Genomic DNA, 22,956 nt, shown 5'->3' with positions numbered 1-22,956 from the left:
GTTTTGAGGATGGTTGTCTATTAATGAGATACACGGCAGTGGAAACAGCTTCACTCCAAAAATGTGAAGGAACAAAAGAAGATATCAAAAGAGTACGAGCACTCTCAATAATATGACGGTGTTTGCGTTCAGCAACACCATTTTGGGCATGAGCACCAGGGCAAGAAAGTTGAGCTAAAGTGCCTTCTAAGGACAATATCTGGCGAAAATTATCAGATAAAAATTCACCACCAGAATCAGAACGAAAATTTTTAATAGTGGCAGAAAACTGGGTGTGAATCATGCGAGAAAAAGACTTGTAAATAGAAGGCAATTCTGAGCGGCGTTTCATAAAGTAAATCCAAGTATAACGAGAATGATCATCAATAAAAATGACATAATATTTATGACCACCTTTGGAAACAAAAGGAGCTGGACCCCAAACATCAGAATGAATAAGATCAAAAGGTTTTGCAGAATGAAAATCACTAGTAAAGTATGGAAGTTGTACTTGTTTGCCAAGATGACAACCTTTACAATGAAAACTAGACTCAACATGTGTAGGACCTAAACATCCTGACTTTATTAGAGTAGACAGACGAGACCCACATAAGTGACCAAGACGATGATGCCACTGGGCAAACGACAGTGTGGGACCGGAAGCGGCAAGCACACGAGCTGTAGAGGCATGATGGGAAGGGAGACACAATGTGTCCAAGATGTAAAGGCGAGGCGAAGATTTACGGCGACGGCCAGTCCCAATCACATCCCCTGTGAGTCGATCCTGTACAAAACAAGATGAGTCATCAAATCCAACAAAGCAATTGTGATCGGTAATTTGACCAACTGATAAAAGATCCATGGATAATTCAGGTACAAAGAAAATATTTGGGACAGTAAAGTTTGAATTGGAAAGAGAACCCTTGTGGGTGACATGACATAATGTACCATCAGCAGTCTGAACAGAAGTACCCTCGGTGACAGGTGCAGTAGAAGCCAGGCGTGACTGATCAGATGTCACATGAATGAAGCTCCAGAGTCAAGAACCCAAGTAGATGACAAAGCACCAGCAGATGAAGTAGCAGCAACAGCAACTGAGCCTCTAGGAGATGGTCCTGTACCACGACCACGAGTAGCACGACGGACATGAAAATCAGCCAGCTTCTCTGGATACTTAGTAAAGCAGTTCTCAGACCGATGAGTGGTCTTCTTACAATGCTCACAAGGCGGAAAGGAGGTGCTCCTGGACTTCTGAGCAGTAGCCAATACACTGTGTGAACTGACACCAGTAATAGAAGACATGGACTTAAGGCGAGTCTCTTCAGCAAGTAATTCAGACAACGCCTGAGCCATGGTGAGAGTATCAGAAGTGTGTAGTAACCTTGCACGAAGAGAATCAAATTCAGGTCGAACGCCCATAACAAATCTGTAGGTAAAGAACTTCTCAATGAACTTATGGGCTGGGCAAGGCACAGCTGTACAAGGCTACAAGCAGGCACCATGGAGGTCAAAGCACTCATAAGACGATCAAAAGCTGAATAGTAATCATCAATGGACATATCTTGTTGCTCAATGACATGAGTTTGCTGCATAAGAGTATGTAAAAGAGCCCCACTGTCCTGAACAAACCGATCCTTCAGATGAGACCAGATAGCCCTAGCAGTGGTGAATTTGGACAGACTCATAATCATAGTTGGTTTAGTACTATTGACCATTGCAGCCATTACTTTGCCATCATTGATTTGCCAAGTCTTGATTGCAGCTGCGTTGCTTCTATCAGCTGCTAAAACTGGTGAATCTTCAGTTAAATGGAATAGTAAACCATGACCTCTTAATGCAGTTTGAACACAGAAAGCCCACTCTGGGTAATTCTGCCCATCAAGCACAATATTGACAACAATAGCATTGGACGTCATATTGAAGAGCAGGAAAAGGACAAAAGAATAACGGATCTGAGAAAGACTGTCTTGATGGTACCAAAAACCCCTGTTTGCAGGTGATGAACAGTGGATATGCCGCCGCAACCGAGACGGCGGCGCGAGCAGGAGATCTGATGCGCAGCAGATCTGGGCGCGCAGATGGCTGCCCGGACAGCGAGAGCTCGCAGACGTGGCAGACGTCGCGGACGGCGACGGAGAAGAAGTCAGCGACGTCCCTGGGGACGGTGCAGCGAACACGCAGACAGCTGCGTGCGGTCCCTGACGAGGCAGAGGACCCCTGGCGACGACTCTGGGGAGCCAAAAGACGACGCAGCGGATGCGCAGACAACTGCGCGCAGACAGCCGCGACACCGGCGGCGTCCCTGGCGAGGCAGAGGATCCTCCCTGGCGAGTCTGACGCGCAGACGGCGGCGAACGCTGACGGCAGGGCGGACGGCGGCACGCAGATCCGGCGGACGACCGCGGACGGCGCGCAGGACGGCGCGCAGACGGCGGCGGACGAGGCGGACGGCGGCGCGCAGATCCGGCGGACGACCCAGCGGATGGCCGAGGACGGCGCGCAAACGGCGGCGGACGAGGCGGACCGAGGCGGCGGACGCGCAGACGGACGGGGAAGGGGAGGGCCGCGACGGCGGATGGCGTGCGGACGGGGCAGGGGAGGGCCGCGACGGCGGCCGGGTAGGGAGGCCGCGACGGCGGCCGGGCAGGGAAGCCGCGACGGCGGCAGGAAAAAAAAACCCTAATCTAAACCTCCTCTATACCATGTTACTAACCTGAGAATTGATAGATGATTACCCAGTCCCTAAGGACTATTATATACATATAGATAGTGGGCCAGGCCTAATGGGCCTTAACAAGAAGAAGATAACAGGGGAAGGAACCCCAATACAGCACCACACCGCACACACCCTACAACTCCATCACCCTAGTCAGCCAGGGGGGCAGTAATTTGGAGGAAGGATAAATCCTTAGCCCCAGCTGAAACCCACACTAAGACCTCATCCATAGCAGCTAGAAGAACAGCAGCGACACTAGGATTTTTTTCCTTGAAAGACGCATTGATTCCTATGCTTCCAAATCATCCACGCCCCAAGAATAACCAGGGAGTTAAAACCTCTCCTAGTCTGACCTTTCACCTAAGGCTGCTGTTTCTCCACCATTCTTCAAAAAACTGCTCCTCGGTCTGTGGCATCAACTCCTGCAGCTTAGCTAACCGCAGCAGCTCAAACCAAACTTGTCTAGAAAAGACACAAGAGACAAGTAAGTGATTGATAGTTTCCTGCTGCTGATCACATAAGGGGCAGCACTCTGGATGTTGCAAACCCTTTCTAGCAAGCCTATCCGCTGTCCAACCCTAACCCTTGTCATTGCTCATTCACCACTTGTTGGTCCTCATGTCATTGATTCGATCTCGCTAGTCGTGTGTGCTTCCTCATGCACTGCCGTTGCCAACCGTTGAGATTTCTCCAGGTTCCCCTTGACATGTTGGACCTTGTCGAGCAGCTCTTCCTCTAGCGTGAGGTCGAGCAAAAGGCCATCATGGCTGAAGCCACCCTTGTCATGACATTCTTGGCTACAAGTAGACAAGGCACAAAAAGCGGAGAAACTCTTTGGGCATTTTTTTTTCAAAGCATGTTCTATGGTTTAACATGAATTAGCTATAAACTTTTTAAGATTTAACTATATTATTTTTAGGAAATTTATTTTTTTACAAAGTTATTTGATTTTAATAGTTTGATGGCCAAAAGATATTCAATTTTAGAGTTCTATGGCCAAAATCAACACTCAGTTAACAGTTTGATGTCCAATCAAACTGGAGCAAATCAACAACTGGAGCCCGTTTTGGTCAGGTTGGACAGGGTCCTATGCTCAGTTGACTGGGAGTTTCTTTTCCCTAATGTGCTGCTGCAGAGTTCTGCTTCCCAAGACTCTGATCATTGCCCATTAATTCTGGGTCTTCGAGATAATAAATCAGGGAGTCGACGTTTTCATTTTGAGGCTTTTTGGCCTAAATTGGAGGGATTTCATGATATTGTACGCGATGCCTGGGACTCAGTTGGAACAGCGAACTGTCCTTTCCTCACTCTTCACTATAAACTGAAGAAGACAGCCAGGAGATTGCAAGCTTGGAGTGATAGGCAGGTTGGTCACATTAGATCTCAACTAGCTTTGGCAAAAGAAATTTCACATAAGCTGGAAATTGCTCAAGATGAAAGGGTGTTGACTCCGGATGAATTTTGGCTGAAAGGCAAGCTTAAAAAACATTCTTTGCTTTTATCCTCCCTGAAGCGTACTATGGCTAGGATGAGATCAAGGATTTTGTGGCTCAAGGATGGTGATGCCAACACAAAATTCTTCCACCTGCATGCCAAACACCGTAAGAGAAAGAATTTTATTGCTACGTTGGTTGATGGGGATGATATCCTTACTAGTCATAGGGACAAGGCTGCAGCAGTGGATGGTTTCTTTTCAAATTTAATTGGTTCATGCTGCGAGAGAGAGCAAGCAGTGGATTTGGAGGCCCTTGGCCTTTCTCAGCATGATTTGGCTGCGCTTGAGGCTCCCTGTTCGGAAAGGGAAATATGGGAAACCATTAAGCTTTTACCTTCCGATAAAGCTCCGGGGCCGGATGGATTTACTGGCTGTTTTTATAAGTCCTGCTGGACCGTTATCAAATCTGATATCATGGCTGCAATTCAAGCTATCTGGAATAATAACTTTGTTAATTTTGACAAGTTGAATTCTGCTTACATTACCTTGATCCCAAAAAAAGAGGGGCTGAACATGTGAAGGATTTTAGACCAATAAGCCTTGTGCACAGTTTCGGCAAGCTGATTATAAGGATACTTGCCAACAGGCTGGCTAGCAAGCTTAACAGGTTGATCTCTCCAAATCAGAGTGCCTTCATCAAAGGGCGGTTTATCCAAGATAACTTCATGCTGGTGCAGCAGACTTCCAGATTCCTTCATCGCCAGAAGAAGGCTAGTTTACTTCTCAAATTGGACATCACCAAGGCCTTCGATTCGGTCTCGTGGCCTTTTCTTATTGAGGTCTTGGCGTAGCTTGGTTTTGGACAGCTTTGGAGGGATATTATCTGTGGACTGTTGGCCTCTTCGTCTACCAAGGTCCTTCTTAATGGTTTTTCGGGGAGGAAGATTATTCACAGAAGAGGACTTCGGCAAGGCGACCCTCTTTCCCCGATGCTATTTATCTTGGTAATGGACATCTTGGCCCTGCTCTTTACTAGGGCCGAGGAAGCAGGTTTATTGCAGCGCCTGTCGGATAGGGTTAATCTCCACCGGATCTCTATGTATGCTGATGATGTTGTCATATTTTTGAGGCCCTCGGCTGCTGACATTTCCACTACATTAAATATCTTGGATTTGTTTGGGAAGGCGTCTGGGCTCCGCAATAATGAGCAGAATTCTAATGTTTTTCCCATCCAGTGCCCTGCGGATGACCTTGTGTTGGTCCAGAATTTATTGCCTTTTGAGAGGTCTGAATTCCTTTGCAAATATCTTGGAATTCCACTCTCCCTTCATAAGCTGACCAGAGAACATATTCAATCTATCATAGACAGGGTGGCCGACCGTCTTCCGAGTTGGAAAGCTGATCTTATGACAAGAGCTGGTAGGAAGATTTATGGTTCAGCATGTGCTCTCCAATATGATCATCTATTTAGCTATGGCCATTGATTTTCCTCAATGGGCTTTGGAGGCAATTGATAAAATTAGAAAGGGTTTTCTATGGAAAGGCAGCAAGGAAGTCAGGGGAGGACATTGTCTGGTTGCCTGGGGAAGGGTGTGCAGACCCCTCCATTTGGGAGGGTTGGGTATTTCTAGTTTAAAGGAACTATGCTGGGCCCTTCGTATGAGATGGTTATGGCTTCATAAAACTGATCCAGAAAAACCTTGGGCAAATCTCCCTATCCAAGTTCCAAAAAAGGCAGAAGCTTTCTTTTCCACTGTTTTGGTCTCTAAGGTTGGAAATGGAGCACACACTTTGTTTTGGACAGATAAATGGATTTTGGGGCAGAATGTGTGTAGTCTGGCGCCTAGGTTATTTGCCATCATTCCTAAAAGGATTGCACATAGAAGAACTGTGCTTGAGGCTCTTGCCAACAGAAAATGGATATCTGATATAAAGGGTGCTCTGTCTGTGGGAGTTCTAGTGGATTATCTGAATCTTTGGGAGCTTCTTTCAGAAATAGTGTTGCAGCCTGAAGTGGAGGATAAGCATATTTTTAGTATTGCGGCAGATGGTAAATACTCGGCTAAGTCGGCATATGAAGGCCTCTTTGCTGGATCAACGTCCTTTGGTCACTATCACCTGGTTTGGAAAACCTGGGCACCTCCAAAGTGTCGGTTTTTTCTTTGGCTGGTGGCTAACAAGAGATGCTGGACTGCTGACAGGCTTGCAAAGAGAGGCTTGGATCATCCAGCTAGGTGTCTTTTTTGTGATCAGGAAGCTGAAACTATTGACCATATCCTCGTCTCCTGTGTGTTCACAAGAGTGTTCTGGTTTACTCTTCTTAAACCGTTTGGGTTTCAGAGTCTGACTCCCCAGCCAGGACATTCTTCATTTATGGCTTGGTGGGAGCAGATTTCTGGGTTGGCTACTGGTCTCCCTGGTAAAGGACTTAATTCTCTTGTGGCCTTAGGAGCATGGATAACATGGAAGCATCGTAATAGTTGTGTTTTTGATGGTTGTACTCCTAGTTTAGATCTGTCCATTAAGTTAGCCAGGGAGGAGAGACAGTCTTGGGAGATGGCCGGGGCTAAGGGTCTTTCATACCTTGCTGCCCTAATTCCTGGAGACTAGGGAGTTGTAGTTTGAGTTTGATGGATTTTTTCAGTTTCCTGTGTTTCTGGCCTCCCTGAGGAGGCCTTGTAATCTGTCCAGGTCTCTTTGATCTGGACTTATCTCTTCTTCTTAATATATTGAGGCGCAGTTCTCCTGCGTTTTTCCAAAAAAAAAGTTTGATGTCCAAATATAAACTTCATTTTACAAATTTCATTACACTATAACAGAAGACATAACTAAACTATGCAAAACTTTTAAAAACATGTTTCCATGACAATGAACTGATTCAAATTTGTTCCTTTTAGGTGACTCTTAAAGTTATCCGTGGACCTCTATTTGATGAAGTCCATCAACAATTCAGCTCGTGGATTTATCAGGTCAGATCCAAAATTTACTCTAGTTCAGAACCAATCACAACTAAATGTAATATATCTTGCATAACTTATGGAGCATATCGTAAGAACCTTTTGTTGGTATACTAAAGGGGTCACTAAAATTTATTTATTTTATAGGAATAACACGAGAAAGTCATGGGGTTCTTAAATTTTCATTTAAACATTAAATTGTACTACCTTATCGCAAGACATATAATTCCTACAGTTTCAATAAAACTTCATTATTACATGTTTAATTGCCAATCGTGGCCATGATTTGTTCTTTGTACTATACCTTAGCACTAGCATGTTATATTTTCTTTCACCCAGACTTTCAACTAATTTATATATTTGAAGTATGCATGGTCTCATGACATCATTTCTCGGCAAGTGGTTTTCAATGCATCATTTGAATATACTCACTCCATCTGGACAACGGTCTTTTTTGATTGTCCTCCTTTAGCATCTAGAGGACAACAAGAGTTTTTTGATTGTCCTCCTTTAGCATCTAGTGCTGCAGACTAGAGGACAACACCTTTGTGTAGAGTGTAGTGCAGCCCCTAGGGATATAAATATGTATCCCCAACTCTTAGATGAGTATGACATTGTATAGTGTTTGAGAAAATAAACAGAAAATTACTCTAACTCGTAGTATCATCCTCTCGATGAGAGTAAGAGTCCCGTTGCTTACACAGGAGCAGGGGCGACTGGCATAGGTGGTGCTGAAGAAGAAGCTCCAGCAATAGAGGCATGAGACACTGGTGACTGAGTGGGTGTCACCAAAACCTCCTCAGAGCTGTCCTCCACAATCACACCATTCTCCTCAACAAGATGGTGCAGCTCCTCAGGGTCTACTGCATAAAGATGGTACACATATTTTCTTGAAAGCTGAAGATGAGGGGCTACTGCAGGAGTTATCCCAAAATAATCGGTTTGGACGCATTTCCATGTACGCTGATGATGTAGCCATGTTCCTGCACCCATCGAGAGATGATATCTATTCTACTATGGAGATCTTGCAGCTCTTTGGTGATGCTTCGGAGCTGCATAATAATGTTCAGAATCCGATGTGTATCCTATCCAATGTTCTGAGGATGAATTAACTGTGGTTCATGAGTTGCTGCCTTGCGAGGTTTCTTGCCGATATCTTGGTCTCTCTCTATCCCTTCGGAAACTAACCAAGGAGCAAGTACAACCATTTGTGGACAGAATTGCGTTGGAAGGCTGATTTGATGACAAGAGCTGGCAGGAGAGTGTAGGTGCAACATGTGCTAACTAGCATACTTGTATAATTGGCTATGGCTGTTGATATTCCACAACGGGCTCTAAATTCTATCGACAAATTTAGAAGAGGCTTCTTATTTTTTTCTCGAATACGCAGGAGGGCTGCGTATCATTAAATTAAAGTAGAGGGAAAAAGGCCTGAGGCCCGGGACAAACAGAACACACACTCACACCCACAAAACACACACAACACAGACACATACGACACACCATCACCCCAGTCTTTCAATAGGCTTCAAGACTTTCCTTTCTCTATCCAGGGTCGAAAAGAGAGCGCAAGTTCCTGGCTCCAGCAGAAACCCACAATCTCATCTCGTCTTTAAATCCGTCCTCTAAGGTAGAAAGGCAGGGTCGAGCACCATAAAAAAACACCTGTTTCGCTGCTTCCAAATACTCTAAGCCCCAAGGATTACGATACTATTAAACCCCTTTCTTTTGCTCTTGGGAATCTTGGTTGAAGCCTTTCTCCACCATTCAGCAAAATCTGAATCTCTTCTCTTAGGACCCACATAAGAGAGACCAATTGGAGTTAAAATATTATGCCAAAACTGTCTTGTGAAGACGCAATTAGATAAAATATGCTACACAATTTCGTCCTCTTGGTCACATAGAACACAATTTTCAGGATGATCAAGCTCCCTTTTTTGAGTCTATCAGCTGTCCAACATTTGTTGTTTATGGCCAGCCAAACAAAGACCTTACACTTAGGGGCTGCCCAGCTCTTCCAAATTCTTTTCCAGGGCTCAGAGGCTTCTTATGGTGAGGGCGTAAAAATGCTAGAGGAGGGCACTGTCTTGTTGCTTGGGGAAGGGTTTGCCGCCCCCTTCACCTAGGCGGGCTAGGTATTTCTACTTTCTTGCCTAAGTGAGCTTTGTTGGGCGTTACGTATGTGCTGGTTGTGACTACAAAAAACCGATCAAGATCGTCCTTGGTCTTCTTTGCCCATCCATGTTCCTAAAAAGGCACGAGACTTCTTTGCTGTGGTGTTGACATCAGAGGTGGGAAGTGGATCTAACACCTTGTTTTGGTCTGATAAATGGTTGAGTTGTCAGAGGTTAGCTGACATAGCCCCACGACTGTTTGAAATTGTTCCCAAGAAAATTGCCAAGAAGAGAACAGTCTAGGAGGCTCTGTTGAATAGGAAATAGATCTCAGATATCTGGGGAGCCTTGTTTGTAGGGGCTCTAGTTGACTACCTGCAATTGTGGGAGCTTTTGGAAGACCTTCATTTGCAATCAGATGTGGAGGACAAACACGTATTTAGCATTGCTCACAATGGTGTATACTCTGCTAAGGCTGCATATGAGGGTTTCTTTGTCGGTTCAATTCACTTTGCTAATCATGAAAGAATATGGAAGACTTGGACGCCCCCCAAATATCGGTTCTTCCTTTGGTTAGCAGCCCTAAGAAAATGTTGGACAACTGACAAACTTGCTAAAAGAAATCTAGATCACCTCGAAAGATGCCCCCTTTGTGACCAAGAGGAGGAAACCATAGATCATCTGTTGGTTTCCTGCGTTTTCACCACGGAGTTTTGGTTCTTTTGGTTAAGAAGGTTTGGTTTGCAAACTTTTGCTCCTCATCCGTGTTAGACAGTGTGTATTCTCCTAACCCTAAACCACTGTTGGGCTGCTCGCCCATTAGGGTTAGGATTCTGAGTCTATATATATGTACCCCATCTCCTATGCAATACAACAAGCACTTCACATTCTTACATGGTATCGGACTAGGTTAGGGTTAGAGTTTTCTTCCCACCCCACAATCGCCTCCCACCTCCCGCCGTCGCTGCCCCCGGGAGGCTCAACCTTCTCCCTAGGGGCGACCACCCAATACTAGCCGCTCCCTTCACCTCTCTCACCACCGCACGCGCAGGCCTCCTGCTCCTTCCTCGTCGGGCCTTAGGCCGCCAGCGTCCGCGTTCCTGCTTGCAGTGGCGGCGTGCACTAGGTCCGCTTGCCTGCTCGCGGCGGCGACGTGGCCTAGGCCCCCGCGCTCGGGACGACGGGGGCGCCTGGTAGGGCTGGACATTCGGTCTATTAGGGTAATTCGGTTCGATCTATTCGAGTTTTTGAAATTTCGGGTTCTGAAAAATGAGAAACGAAATTTTCAAAATAATTTTAGGAACCGAACCCGAATAGACCCACAATTTCGGTTCGGTCTATTCGGTCCACTGAATAGACCCGAATAGTAGAGAGACTAGTATATTTTGTTAAAATATATACAATGAATAATTAATTGGAAGTACTATTATTACAACAAGTGTCTATAAAAAATAGCATACAGAGATATATATACTATCGTTAAAATGATATCATAATTTTTAGCTAATAAGTTCATAAATCATATAATAATATCATCACATATTAAGAGTTTTTTTATATTTCGGGTTATTCGGTCTATTCGGGTTTTAAAGGTTAGGAACCGAACCCGAACCCATACCCCGAAATATAGCACATATAGGAACCGAACCCGAAAACCCGGGTTCGGTTCAGGTTCGGGTTTCGGTTTTAAAATGGCCACCCCTAGCGCCTGGGCGGGGCGCCGAGCGCCCTGACCGCTTGCCTGCGCGGCGGCGGCGGCGCCTGCTCACGTGCACTCCATGTGGCGCGGCCGCGGGCCCCCTCCCTCGCTCCGGCCGCCTGGGTGCAGCTCACCGACCCTCTCCACCCAGCGCTTTCCTCAAGCCTTGGCCATGGTGGTCGCTAGACTGGCCGTCCCTGCTCCCCTCCATGGACAACGTGCCCTCTCACTGCTCCAGCACCTCGCCATGGGTGCGCCCCCTCCGAGCTTCTCACCTCACCGCCATGAAGTGCGTCGCCAGGACCTGCAACCTTGCCATCCATGGTGGCAGCTGCACCCCTCCCCCTCTCTTTGTCCCAAACGCAGGAAAGGAGCAGGCGCCCCCTCTCCCATGGCTCCCCCCTGTAGGTCCAAGCGTCGGCCACCTCTTACCCGGTGTGGTTGCCCTGCGCGCCTCTCCCCTGCGTTGGCATCTCCGCTCGTGTAGCCCCTCATCGTCGCGCTGGCCACCTCCTAATTGCCTGCGCTGACGCCCATCAGCGCCCCCCTCCCCTTCGAGCTTCTCCCGCCGCCGACGTTAAACCCCTCCCAGGCTAGCCAAGCTCGTCACAGGCCCTGTCCGGTTGGACCCGCCTCACCGTCCACCCCTTCTTCGTCGCCTCCACAGCAGGATCCGTCGCTGCTGCGGCTTTCCTGGCCAGATCCACCACTGCCTCGACCTTCACGGCTAGATCCGTTGTCCCTTTGGTTGGATTGCCGTCTTCATGGCTGGATCTGTCGCTGCCATGGCCTTCCCGGCCAGATCCGTTGGTACCCCCTCTTTTCTGTCGCGGGCACGACCACCCTGACCGGCGCAGGCGCGTGCGTTGTCGTCGACCTCCTTGGCTGGGCTCCTTGACAACTGGACGCGAAAAGAAGCAAGATGGTCCACGGGGCTGGTGCTGTCCCTTTTGCGTCGCCCCGCTGATCGTTGAGGCTCGTGTTACATAACTCACATGATGAATGGTAACCAGGTCCTCCTAGGACTGTAGGATATATAGAAACAGTAATATGGGCCTTAACACCCCTTGTGAAACTCAAGGTGGAGGTTGAGGATCCGAAGCATTGAGTTTGATTAAATGAAATTGATGTTGTGCCCTGGTCTGTGCTTTTGTGAAGAAATCAACAAGTTGTGCTTCTGAGGGCACATATTGAAGATCAATGGTCTTCTGATGACAATGAGACCGAGTGAATGATACATCAACACCAATGTGTTTTGTAAGTTCACGCTTCACTGGATCATGGCAAATTTGTATAGCTCCACTGTTGTCACAGAGAAGAGGTGTAGGAGTGTCACAACAAACACCTAGATCAGCCAAGAGCCATCGGAGCCAAATTATCTCAGCAGTAGTAGTGGAAAGCACACAAAGTTCTCCTTCAGTACTAGATCTAGATACATCAACTTGTCTTTTGGATTTCCAAGCAATAGGAGATGATCCAAAGAGGATACAATACCCTATAATGGATGGACGGTCTATGGGATAACTTGCCCAAGTAGCGTCAGAGTAAGCATGAAGACGAAGTTGGCTATTGGAAGCATAAAGTAAACATCTTGATCTTGTCCCTCTTAAGTATCTCAACACACGAAGTAAATGACCATAATGAACAGAAGTAGGTGCACAAACAAACTGACTGAAAATATGAACTGCGTGAGCAATGTCAGGCCTGGTAATAGTAAGATACACTAGGCTATCAACAATATATTGATATCGAAATGGATTCTCCAAAGGTGTCTCATCAGTCGAACGAAGTGTTAAATGAAGATCCATTGGCGTGGCAAAAGTGCGAGTATCGGTAAGGCTAGAACTATCAAGATCTTATAAGAACGATCAAGATCTTGTATGTACTTGGACTGAGAAACATAAATACCTTTTTGAGTCTGCAATACCTCAATGCCCAAAAAATAACTAAGTGAACCCAAGTCAGACATCTGAAATTCCTTGCTAAGATATTCCTTGGCCTAAGAGATATGGTCTGGATCATCACCTGTAATCAACATGTCATCAACATACAATAAGAGCAAAGTGTCCTCATGGAGAGATATAAATGAATAATGCAGGGTCATGATCACTGGAAGAAAAACCAGCAAACTTGATTACAAAAACAAATCTCTCAAACCAAGCACGAGGAGCCTGTTTCAGAGCATATAAGGCACGACAGAGACGACAAACATGCCCTGAGGGAGCATCCACCCTAGAAGGTGGATGCATGTAGACTTTATGCAAGTCACCGCGAAGAAAAGCATTTTTTGACATCCATCTGAGAAAGTCTAGGAAGATGAGGCTACAACAAGTAAAGTGCGAACAATAGTCATATGTGCCACTAGTGCAAAAGTCTCATCATAGTCAATGCCCTGAATCTGCTGAAAATCTCTGGCCATAAGACGAGCCTTATAACGCTCAATAGATACATCAGATTTAGTTTTAACCTTGAAGACCCATTAACATGTGATAGGTACGACACCATAGGGTAAAGGAACGATATCCCAGGTACCTGTGCGATGAAGGGCAGTCAATTCCTCAATCATAGCAAGCTGCCACTCAGGTATACCAGAAGCCTCTTTATAAGAGGATGGTTTAGTAATGACTGCACCAGCACATGAAAACCCATAATGATCTGGAGGTGCAATGGTGGCATGATCACGAAGACGATATCCCTGATCAAGAACAACATGAGATTCATCACCGTTAGTACAAGTATCAGCAACAGGATCATCATCAGTAGTTCAGGACTAGCCGGGGAAGTAGAGCGAGGACGATGAGTGCAAGTCTGGGTGACAGGTGGTTTAGAAGAGTAAGAAAGCATGAAAGTGGAAGGAGGTGCGATAGGAATGAGGACATCGGGCGTGGCTACAAAGGTTGATGATGAAACAGATGAAGGATTAGAAATGGGAGGAAGACTCAGGAAAGAAGTGGACTTCGTGGAAAAGGATGAAGCTTAGTGACAAGGTTCCCGGAACGTTGGGAACGAGGAACGGGAACGAGGAACGTGGTACGTCTGTTAAAGCAACATGGAACGTTGAGGGGTATACAGCTGATCGACGTTCATTCGATGCGTGGAACGTGTTCCCAACGATTTCGGAACGAAGTTAGGGAACGATTGTAATGGAACTTTGAAGTTTGAGTCTTTGATACTTTGAGTTTGAGTTGTGCTTGGCTCTGTGGATTATTTAAATAACAGCGGACCAGCCACCAGCCAGTACGCGGCTCCGCCGCGCCGCTATCCCTTCCTCTTCTCTAACCCACTGCAACGCGCCGCTATTCCTCTTCCTACGCGGCTCCCTGCGACCCACTGCAACGCGGCGGCGCGGTTCCTCTTCCACGGGCGACGCGGCGCTCGATTCCTCTTCCACGGGCGGACTGCAACGACGCGGCGCTTGATTCCTCTTCCACGGGCGGCCTGCAACGCCGCGGCGCGCGATTCGTCTTCGTCTTCCCCACTGCGCGAAGTCGCGAACGGTCAGTCACCCAGTCCAGTCGAATCCTCTTCCCTTCCTTTTCCCCTTCCTCTTCCCCTTCCTCTTCCACGCGGCTATCCTCTTCCCAGCGCGACACAACGTCCGGCGGTCGGGCGGCGCATCATCCCAGCGCGTCCCACTCCCAGCGCGGCGGCCGGACGACGGCAGCGCGGCGGCGCGGCCTCCTCAAGGTAAGTGTTCCTATCTTAGGTATACGACGTTCCGCTAGCGTTTCTTGGAATGTTCCCCATCGTTCCCGTTCCTCGTTTCGGGACGAAGTTCCCGGAACGCGGAACGCGCCATCGTTCCACGTTCCCTGTCACTAAGGGATGAAGAATGAGTGGCTGAGTTGTAAAAGAAGGGTTGATTTTCATTAAAGCTCACATCTCGTGAAATGCGACTGCGACGATAAGACGGATCATAACACCGATAGCCTTTATGTTCAAGGTTGTATCCAAGAAAAACACACTCAACAGATTGAGCAGTCAATTTAGTCCACTCACGAGGTGCTAACAAGACATAACACGTACATCCAAAACTCGAAGATGGTCATATCGTGGAGGAGTCCCAAAAATGAGTTCACCAGGTGTTTTGCCAGAGAGTTTGGATGACGATTTTCTATTGATGAGATAAACCGCAGTAGAAACAACTTCACCCCAAAAATGTGAAGGAACAAAAGAAGATATCAAAAGGGTGCATGCAGTTTCTATGACATGACAGTGTTTTCGTTCAGCCACACCATTTTGTGCATGAGCACCAGGAGAAGAAAGCCGAGCAAGAGTACACTCTTAGGTCAATAACAGGGGAAAATTATCAAATAAATATTCGCCACCAGAATCAGAACGAAAATTTTTAATAGGAGAAGAAAACTAGGTGCGAATCATGCGGGCAAAGGATTTATAAATAGATATCAACTCAGAGCAGTGTTTCATAAAGTAAAGCCAAGTATAACGAGAATGATCATCAATAAAAATCACATAATATTTATGGCCACCTTTTGAAGCAAGAGGTGCAGGTCCCCAAACATAAGAGTGAATCAAATCAAAGGGTCTAACAGAGTGAGAATCACTAGTAAAATATGGAAGTTATATTTGTTTTCCAAGGTGACAACCCTTACAATGAAAACCAGACTCAACATAAGTATCATCTAAGCGACCTGACTTTATTAGAGTAGACAAACCAGACCCACACAAATGACCAAGACGGTGATGCCATTTGGCAAAAGCACTGTTCTTAAGGCGTTGCCTAGGCGTCCGAGCGGTGGTCTAACGCCTAGGCGCCTTGCCCACCTACCTCGCCTAGGCGCCGCCTAAGCGTCTAGGCGGTGGTCCAACGCCTTGGACCGCCTTACCGCTTTAAAAACCATGGCAAAAGACGCAGCAGAAAGCACACGAGCGGATATGTAGTGGATGACGGAAGGCACAAGGTGTCCAAGATGTAGAGGCGAGGAGCAGCTCTACGGCGACGGCCAGTCCCAATCACTTCCCCTATGCGAAGATCTTGTACAAAAGAAGATGAGTCATCAAATCCAACAAAGCAATTGTGGTATGTAATTTGTCCTACTGAAAGAAGGTCCATAGATAGCTCAGAGATAGAAAATATTAGGAATAGTGACAGGCATGGAGCCTCTAGGCGGTGGTCTTGTACCACGAGTACGAGCACTACGACGGGCACAAAAGTCAGCCAACTTCTCCGGGAACTTAACAAAGCAATTCTCAGAGCGATGACTGGTCTTGTGGCAATGCTCACAGGGCGATAAAGAGGAACTCTTATCCTTCTGAGCAGCAACCAAGAACCAACACACTGTGAGAGTGCACATTAGTAAAAGACAAGGACTTAAGGCGAGTCTCTTCAGCAAGTAATTCAGACAACACCTTAGTCATGGTAATAGTGTCAGAACTATGAAGCAGTTGTGCACGAAGAGAGTCAAACTCAGCTCTAATGCCCATAACAAATCTGTAGGTAAAGAATTTCTCAATAAATGTATGAGCTGGACATGGATCAGCAGTACAAGCAGGCACCATAGAGATCAATGCACTCATTACTCGATCAAAGACTGAATAGTACTCATCAATAGACATGTTTTTTCACGAACACGCTGGAGAGCTGCGTATCATTGAATTAAGAAAGGAAGGAGGGTCCAAAATAGACCAATTACAAACACAAAAAAAGAAGAAAAGAAAAAAAAGAAAAAAGGCCACCTGACCACAACTAAACAAGATGATCACCTAAAAGGTCTCCACAAACACAGACCAAACGCCCCAGCGCAGCCCGAGAGTGTAAGAGAGACATATCATTCTGCTCAATAATACGAGTCTGCTGCATGAGAGTGTAAGAGAGCACCGCTGTCCTGAACGAAGCAATCCTTCAAATGTGACCAGATAGCTTTAGCAGTAGTTGGAGAATGAACCCCCTTAACCCTAACTAGGGTAGGGATTGGTATATATTGATAGATGTTGGGCCTGGCCCATCACACAAGGGTGTGACAGAAGTTACAAGGGGCTAACCCCAAAACTCTAGGCGGGTACTCTAACACCCCCCCGCAATCTCAACTCTATCCTGTGCAGATGTTGAGACTGGATCGAAAGTCGGCGAAGGCACTTGATGACAGTCCCTTGGTGAAGATGTCGGCGAACTGCAGAGTAGTGGGGACGTTGAGAACCCGGATGTCACCGGCGGCGACCTGCTCGCAAACAAAGTGCAGGTTGATCTCCACGTGCTTCGTGCGCTGATGCTGCACGGGATTGGTGGAGAGGTAGACCGCGGTGACGTTATCGTAGTAGACGAGGGCGACGCGCTGGAGGGGGCTGTGGAGCTCGTGGAGAAGATGATGTAGCCAAGAGACCTCTGCCACGCCATTAGCTACAACGCGGTACTCGGCCTCCGCGCTGGAGCGGGAGACGACGTGCTGTCGCTTGGCAGACCAGGAGACGAGGTTGGCGCCCAAGAACACGGCATAGCCGGAAGTGGAACGACGCGTGTCTGGATAGCCAGCCCAGTCAGCGTCGGTGTAGACCACGAGCTTCGACGTCGGGGAGGGTCGGAGGAGAAGGCCGTAGTCGAGGGAGCCGCGGAGGTAGCGCAGGATCCGCTTGAGAGCAGTGAGATGAGGCTTCCGCGGGGTGTGCATATGCAGACACACCTGCTGGACGACGTAGGCGATGTCGGGCCTGGAGAAGGTGAGGTACTGGAGCACGCCGGTGAGGCTCCGGTAAGACGTCGCGTCAACGACCGGGGGTCCGTCGTCCTCAGAGAGCTTTGCCTGAGTGTCGACAGGTGTGTAGCAGGGCTTGCAGTCGGACATGCCAGCCCGCTCCAGGATGTCGATGGCGTACTGGCGCTGGTGGAGGAAGATACCCTGAGGCCGGCGCTCGGCGTTGATACCGAGGAAGTGGTGGAGGGGCCCCAGCTTCTTCATCGCGAACTCCCGCTGGAGGGCGACGATTGTGCGCTGAAGGGGGGCGACATTGGATGCCGTGAGCACAATGTCGTCGACGTAGAGCAGGAGGTAAACAGTGTCCTCGCCCTGCCGGTATATGAAGAGAGACGTATCCGACTTGGCCTCGACAAATCCGAGGGAGGCCAAGTAGATGGCGAAGCGGCTGTACCAGTCCCGCGGCGCCTGCTTGAGGCCGTAGAGGGAGCGGTTCAGCCGGCAGACCAGGTCCGGGTGAGCGGCGTCAAAGAAGCCGGTGGGCTGGCTGCAGTAGATAGTCTCCGTCAGAGTGCCATGGAGGAAGGCATTCTTGACGTCGAGCTGATGGATCACCCAGTTCCGGGAGAGGGCGAGGGAGAGGACGGCGCGGGCGGTGGCGAACTTGATAACGGGGCTGAATGTCTCATCATAGTCCACTCCGGGACGCTGAGTGAAGCCCCGAAGGACCCACCGGGCCTTGTAGCGGTCGAGGGAGCCGTCCGAAGTCAGCTTGTGGCGAAAGAGCCACTTGCAAGTGATCACATTGTTGTCGGGTGGACGCGGCACCAGGTCCCAGGTGTGGTTGGCCAGCAGGGCTGCATACTCCTCTTCCATAGCCCGACGCCAGTGTGGGTCAACGAGGGCGGTGCGGACGGAGGAGGGGATAGGGGAGGCGTCTAGAGTAGTCGTCGTATCGGCGGCCAGAATCAGTCGGTCGACGGAGCGAAGAACGTTGGCGGCGCGCCGTGTCACCATCGAGTGGACGTGCCCGAGGTCGCGGTGTATGGCAACAGGGTGGTACACAGGCGGCTCAGAACGGGCCGCCGAGACGACGGGGGCCGAGGGTGTGGTCGGCTCGCGACGGTGATAGACGACTGCGGGGTCAGCAAAGCGAGCCATGCTCGTCGACGGCCCCGGGTCCATGGTAGCCGAGGTAGTGGCATGCCTACGATGGTGGTAGACGAGGGCGGGATCGGCGAACTGTGTTGCGCGCGTCGGCGGGGCCGAGCGGGGCGCAGGCGCGATCGACGGGGCCGCGCATGGCGCTGGCATGATCGACGGTGCCGCACGTGGCGCGGGCGTGGTCGATGAGGCCGCATGAGTTGCGGGAAGAGGTATGCACAGAGGCGTCGAGGCCGCGCATGGCGCGGGTAGGAGCGCGAGCGGAGGCGTCGGAGCCGCGCGAGGCGCAGGCGGGGTCGCGCGAGGTACTGGAAGATGCACTTTCGGAGGCGTCGAAGCTCCGCGAGGCGCAGGCAACGGCGCAAGGTGAGGCGCCTGGGGAGGAGGGGGAACGGGAACAGACTCAAGAAGAGAGTCGAGATCGGAGGGTGGAGAGGAGCCAGCAAGGGGAAAGTCATCTTCATCAAAAACAACGTGACGAGAGATGAGTATGCAGTGGGAGACGAGGTCAAGGCAGCGGTACCCCTTGTGGTCGGAGCAGTAGCCCAAGAAGAGGCAGCAGTGGAGCGGGGTGCTAGCTTATGGGTGGAAGTGGCGGAAGTGTTGGGATAGCAGGCACAACCGAACACGTGAAGGTGGTCGTAGGAGGGGGTGGTGCCATACAGGGCAAAGTAGGGAGTGGGATGGCGCACCTCCTTCGAGGCGAGGCGGTTGAGGAGATGGGTGGCGGTGTTCAGGGCCTATGCCCAGTAGCTGGCAGGGAGAGACGCCTGAAAGAGGAGGCAGCAGATCATATTGGTAGTGGTGTGAATGATGCGTTCGGCCCGACCGTTCTGGGAAGAGGTGTAGGGGCACGAGTGACGCAACTGGATGCCGTGGGTGAGAAAGAAAGAGCGGGAGGCATTGTTATCGAAATCACGACCATTATCACACTGGAGGGCACAGACTGGGCGACGGAACTGGGTGGAGACCCAGGCGAAGAAGTGGGTGAGGGTGGTGGATGTGTCGGACTTCAGCCGAAGTGGGAAAGTCCAGAGAAAATGAGATAAATCGTCCAGAACGACCAGATAGTATTTGTAACCAGAGAGGCTGAGGACAGGAGAGGTGGAGGTGGAGAAGGGAAGGCGAGAGTGACGGCCGAGCTGGCAAGTTGGAGAATGAACCCCCTTAACTCTAACTAGGGTAGGGACTGTATATATTGATAGATGTTGGGCCTGGCCCATTACACAAGAGTGTGACAGAAGTTACAAGGGGCTAACCCCAAAACTCTAAGCGAGTACTCTAACAGCAGTTGTAAATTTGGATAAGCTCATAATCATAGATGGTTTAGTACTGTTCACCATGGAAGCCATCACCTTTCCATCATTAATCTGCCATGTTTTGATTTCAGCAGAATTGCGCTGATCGAGGATAATTGCATCATCGGTCAGGTGGAAAAGTAATCCATGACCCCGTAGTGCGGTCTGAACACAAAAAGCCCATTCCGGATAATTATGAACATTAAGCACAATATTGACGACAATAGTATCGATTGACATATTGTACTTCTACAAAAAATGAACTACAACAAACTGGCAGAATAGAAGAACCTTAATAGCAAAACGGATCACAGGCACAAACCAGCTTCTGACCAGGAAACAATAGCAGCTGACAGTAGATCCAGTGCAACTTGAAGGTGGCCTGAAGGTAGGAATAGAGGGCGGCCTGGAGAGGGCCCGCGACTGGGCAAGCGGTTCCCAGGTGGAGGCGGACGTGGGCGCTGGGCAGGGGAGTGACCAGTCCTATGTGGAGGTGGACAGGGGCACTGAGCCACTGACTCCCAGTCCTAGGTCGAGGTTGAGGCGAACACAGGCACTGGCTCCTGATCCCAGGTCGAGGTCGACGTAGTCGCGGGCGTTGGCTCCCAGGACTAGGCCGCCGAAGGAAAGAACACGACACCAGGATGGCACCTGGGATGGGGACGTGACGGCCGGGATGAAGACGACCAGCGGCGGCGCCTGGGATGGAGGAGGCACGACAGCGCCTGGGAAGACGACCGACGGCGGCGCATGGGATGGAGGTGCAACTACGCCTGGGATGGAGGCGCAATGACACTCGTGATGGAGGCGGGCGACGGAAAAACGGGTGGGATCAGAGGGTGGGATTAACTCTAACCCTAACCTACTTTGTTACCATGTTACTTATCTCACAGGATGAATGGTAACCAGGTCCTCCTAGGATTGTAGGATATATATAAACAGTAATATGGGCCTTAACAGCTCGAACGTCGACCCCTCCCGAACAGGCTACTGCTGCGTGTCTCCCGACCACGACCACCTCGACTTCGGCTACCTCGGCATCTAGGGGTATCGTCTTCTTGGAGTGCACACCGATCTCTACTCCAACCGCAACATTCTCACCCTCACGACGCTGCTACTGCAGGGGGATTTCAACCCGTCGGCTCCTACCTTTGGCTTCTACTCCAGTGTCATCGTGTGCGGTGCCCCCGTTGCGACTACAGGGGGATGCTAGACAGTATGTGTTCTCTGTGTGTGTGGGCCGACACTATTGTTGAGCTGCCGGTCCATTAGGTTAGGGTTCTGAGTTCTTAGTCTATATATATGTACCACATCTCCTATGCAATACAACAAACACTTAACATTCTTACAATCTATGTATGACCTACTTTATGGCATGGTGGGAACAAGTTAGTGGTGCTACACGTGGTTTAATGGAGCAAGGTCTTAATTCTCTAGTCATCTTGGGAGCCTGGATGATTTGGAATCACAGGAATAGATGCGTCTTCGACAATTTGGCCCCCAACTTGGCTGTTGTTCTTAGACTAGCAAGGGATGAGTGCAAGATGTGGGAGATGGCTGGGACTAAAGGTCTTGTCTTACTTTCAGCCGTCTCCCAAATTCTTAGTGCTGCTATCAGTTAATAGTGGTAGATTCTTAATTTCGATCATGGATCCTTTTCTTTTTCTGTGTTTTTGGCTTCCTTAATGGGGCCTTGTAACTCTTGCAGTTTTGGTCTCTGGGACCTTCTTTCTTCTTAATTTAATGGTGCGCAGTTCTCCTGCGCATTCGAGAAAAAAAAGAAGATTTATACCAGCACTTCAGCAACAAACTTGTGATCAATATTTTTCTATATAGATTACACGACTCTACAAGAACAAGGAGCATGCTGAAGTTGAATACACGGTTAGTAACAACTTTTGGCTTTGCTAAAAGCTGTGTTCGGTACTTCTGGACAATATAATACTACTGTGATGCAGCATATTTTGGGATATCTATATATTATTCAAAATCAAATTTACTATATTGGTTGCTCTGGTTTGTCACAGATTGGGCCAATCCCTGTTGACGATGACGTAGGAAAGGAGGTTATCACACAGTTGACAGCAAATATGAGTACAAACAGTACATTTTATACAGATTCCAATGGAAGGGATTTCCTCAAAAGGGTAATGATATATAATGTACAAACTTTAGATATTTGCTATTATTATTTCTTTAAAAATCACACCATTAGTATAATGTTAACTAGATCATTCCCAGCTTTTAGGCAAATGTGGGAGCCCATCTGAAGTATTTGTCTTGTTTCGTTCTACCTGCATCAGATTCACTGTGATATTCATTTGCAGGTGAGAAACTACAGGGAGGATTGGAACCTTCAAGTGACTCAACCAGTTGCAGGAAATTACTACCCGGTAAGTGAAAGCTCACGTAAACAGAGTGACGTCACTTGCAAATTGATGTTACTGTACGTATGTGTGGTACATAGTGAACAGAGTAATAACATCGCATCAAAGCAACCTGTTCTCCTTGTTAAATATTTTTTGCCATGTTGGCTGTCCAGGTTAATCTCGGAGTGTACATAGTAGATGAGAAATATGAACTATCTGTCCTTGTGGACCGTGCTGCCGGAGCATCCAGCATTCAGGATGGTCAGCTAGAGATTATGCTACACAGGTATTGGCTAACACGGCCTGTTTGGATCCCTTGCACACATAAACTCTCTCTGACCACAAATGTTGCTGATTTCAGGCGTTTGCTTAAAGATGATGGCAGAGGTGTCGCGGAGCCACTTGATGAAGTGGTTTGTGTGGATCAAGATTGCCAAGGGCTAACGGTACACACCTACTCTACTGTACCTAGATAGAAGACCCCCAGTAGCAGGTTTTGCTGGCTTCTCAGCCAGCCACATTACCTCGCTCGTAGTACTCTGTCCATTCGCAAATGATCCACACACGTTCACATA

At 48.6% G+C, this 22,956-nt stretch overlaps 1 protein-coding gene across 9 annotated transcripts in view; it reads left to right on the top strand.

Moving 5' to 3' along the window:
- The window catches only part of LOC103638174 (alpha-mannosidase), a 49,521-nt gene that overhangs the window by 14,414 nt on the left and 12,151 nt on the right, over window positions 1-22,956 (top strand). For 7 of the 9 annotated variants that reach the window (XR_004855311.1, XM_008661157.4, XM_008661163.2 and 4 more), the window contains 6 exons: window positions 7,028-7,099; window positions 21,849-21,896; window positions 22,040-22,159; window positions 22,340-22,405; window positions 22,555-22,667; window positions 22,743-22,827. Coding sequence is in view for 8 of the 9 variants with exons in the window: in XM_008661157.4 (XP_008659379.1) it covers window positions 7,028-7,099; window positions 21,849-21,896; window positions 22,040-22,159; window positions 22,340-22,405; window positions 22,555-22,667; window positions 22,743-22,827 (504 nt within the window). In the remaining variant the exon portion in view is untranslated. The remainder of the gene's footprint in view (window positions 1-7,027; window positions 7,100-21,848; window positions 21,897-22,039; window positions 22,160-22,339; window positions 22,406-22,554; window positions 22,668-22,742; window positions 22,828-22,956) is intronic. The other 2 variants (XM_035964079.1, XM_020546468.2) reach the window with 1 other exon arrangement.

Source organism: Zea mays, chromosome 1 (assembly GCF_902167145.1).
Source record: "Zea mays cultivar B73 chromosome 1, Zm-B73-REFERENCE-NAM-5.0, whole genome shotgun sequence".
Classification (NCBI taxonomy): Eukaryota; Viridiplantae; Streptophyta; class Magnoliopsida; order Poales; family Poaceae; genus Zea; species Zea mays.
The sequence above is the reverse complement of the archived record's forward strand: the minus strand, read 5'-3'. Positions and strand labels throughout refer to the sequence as shown.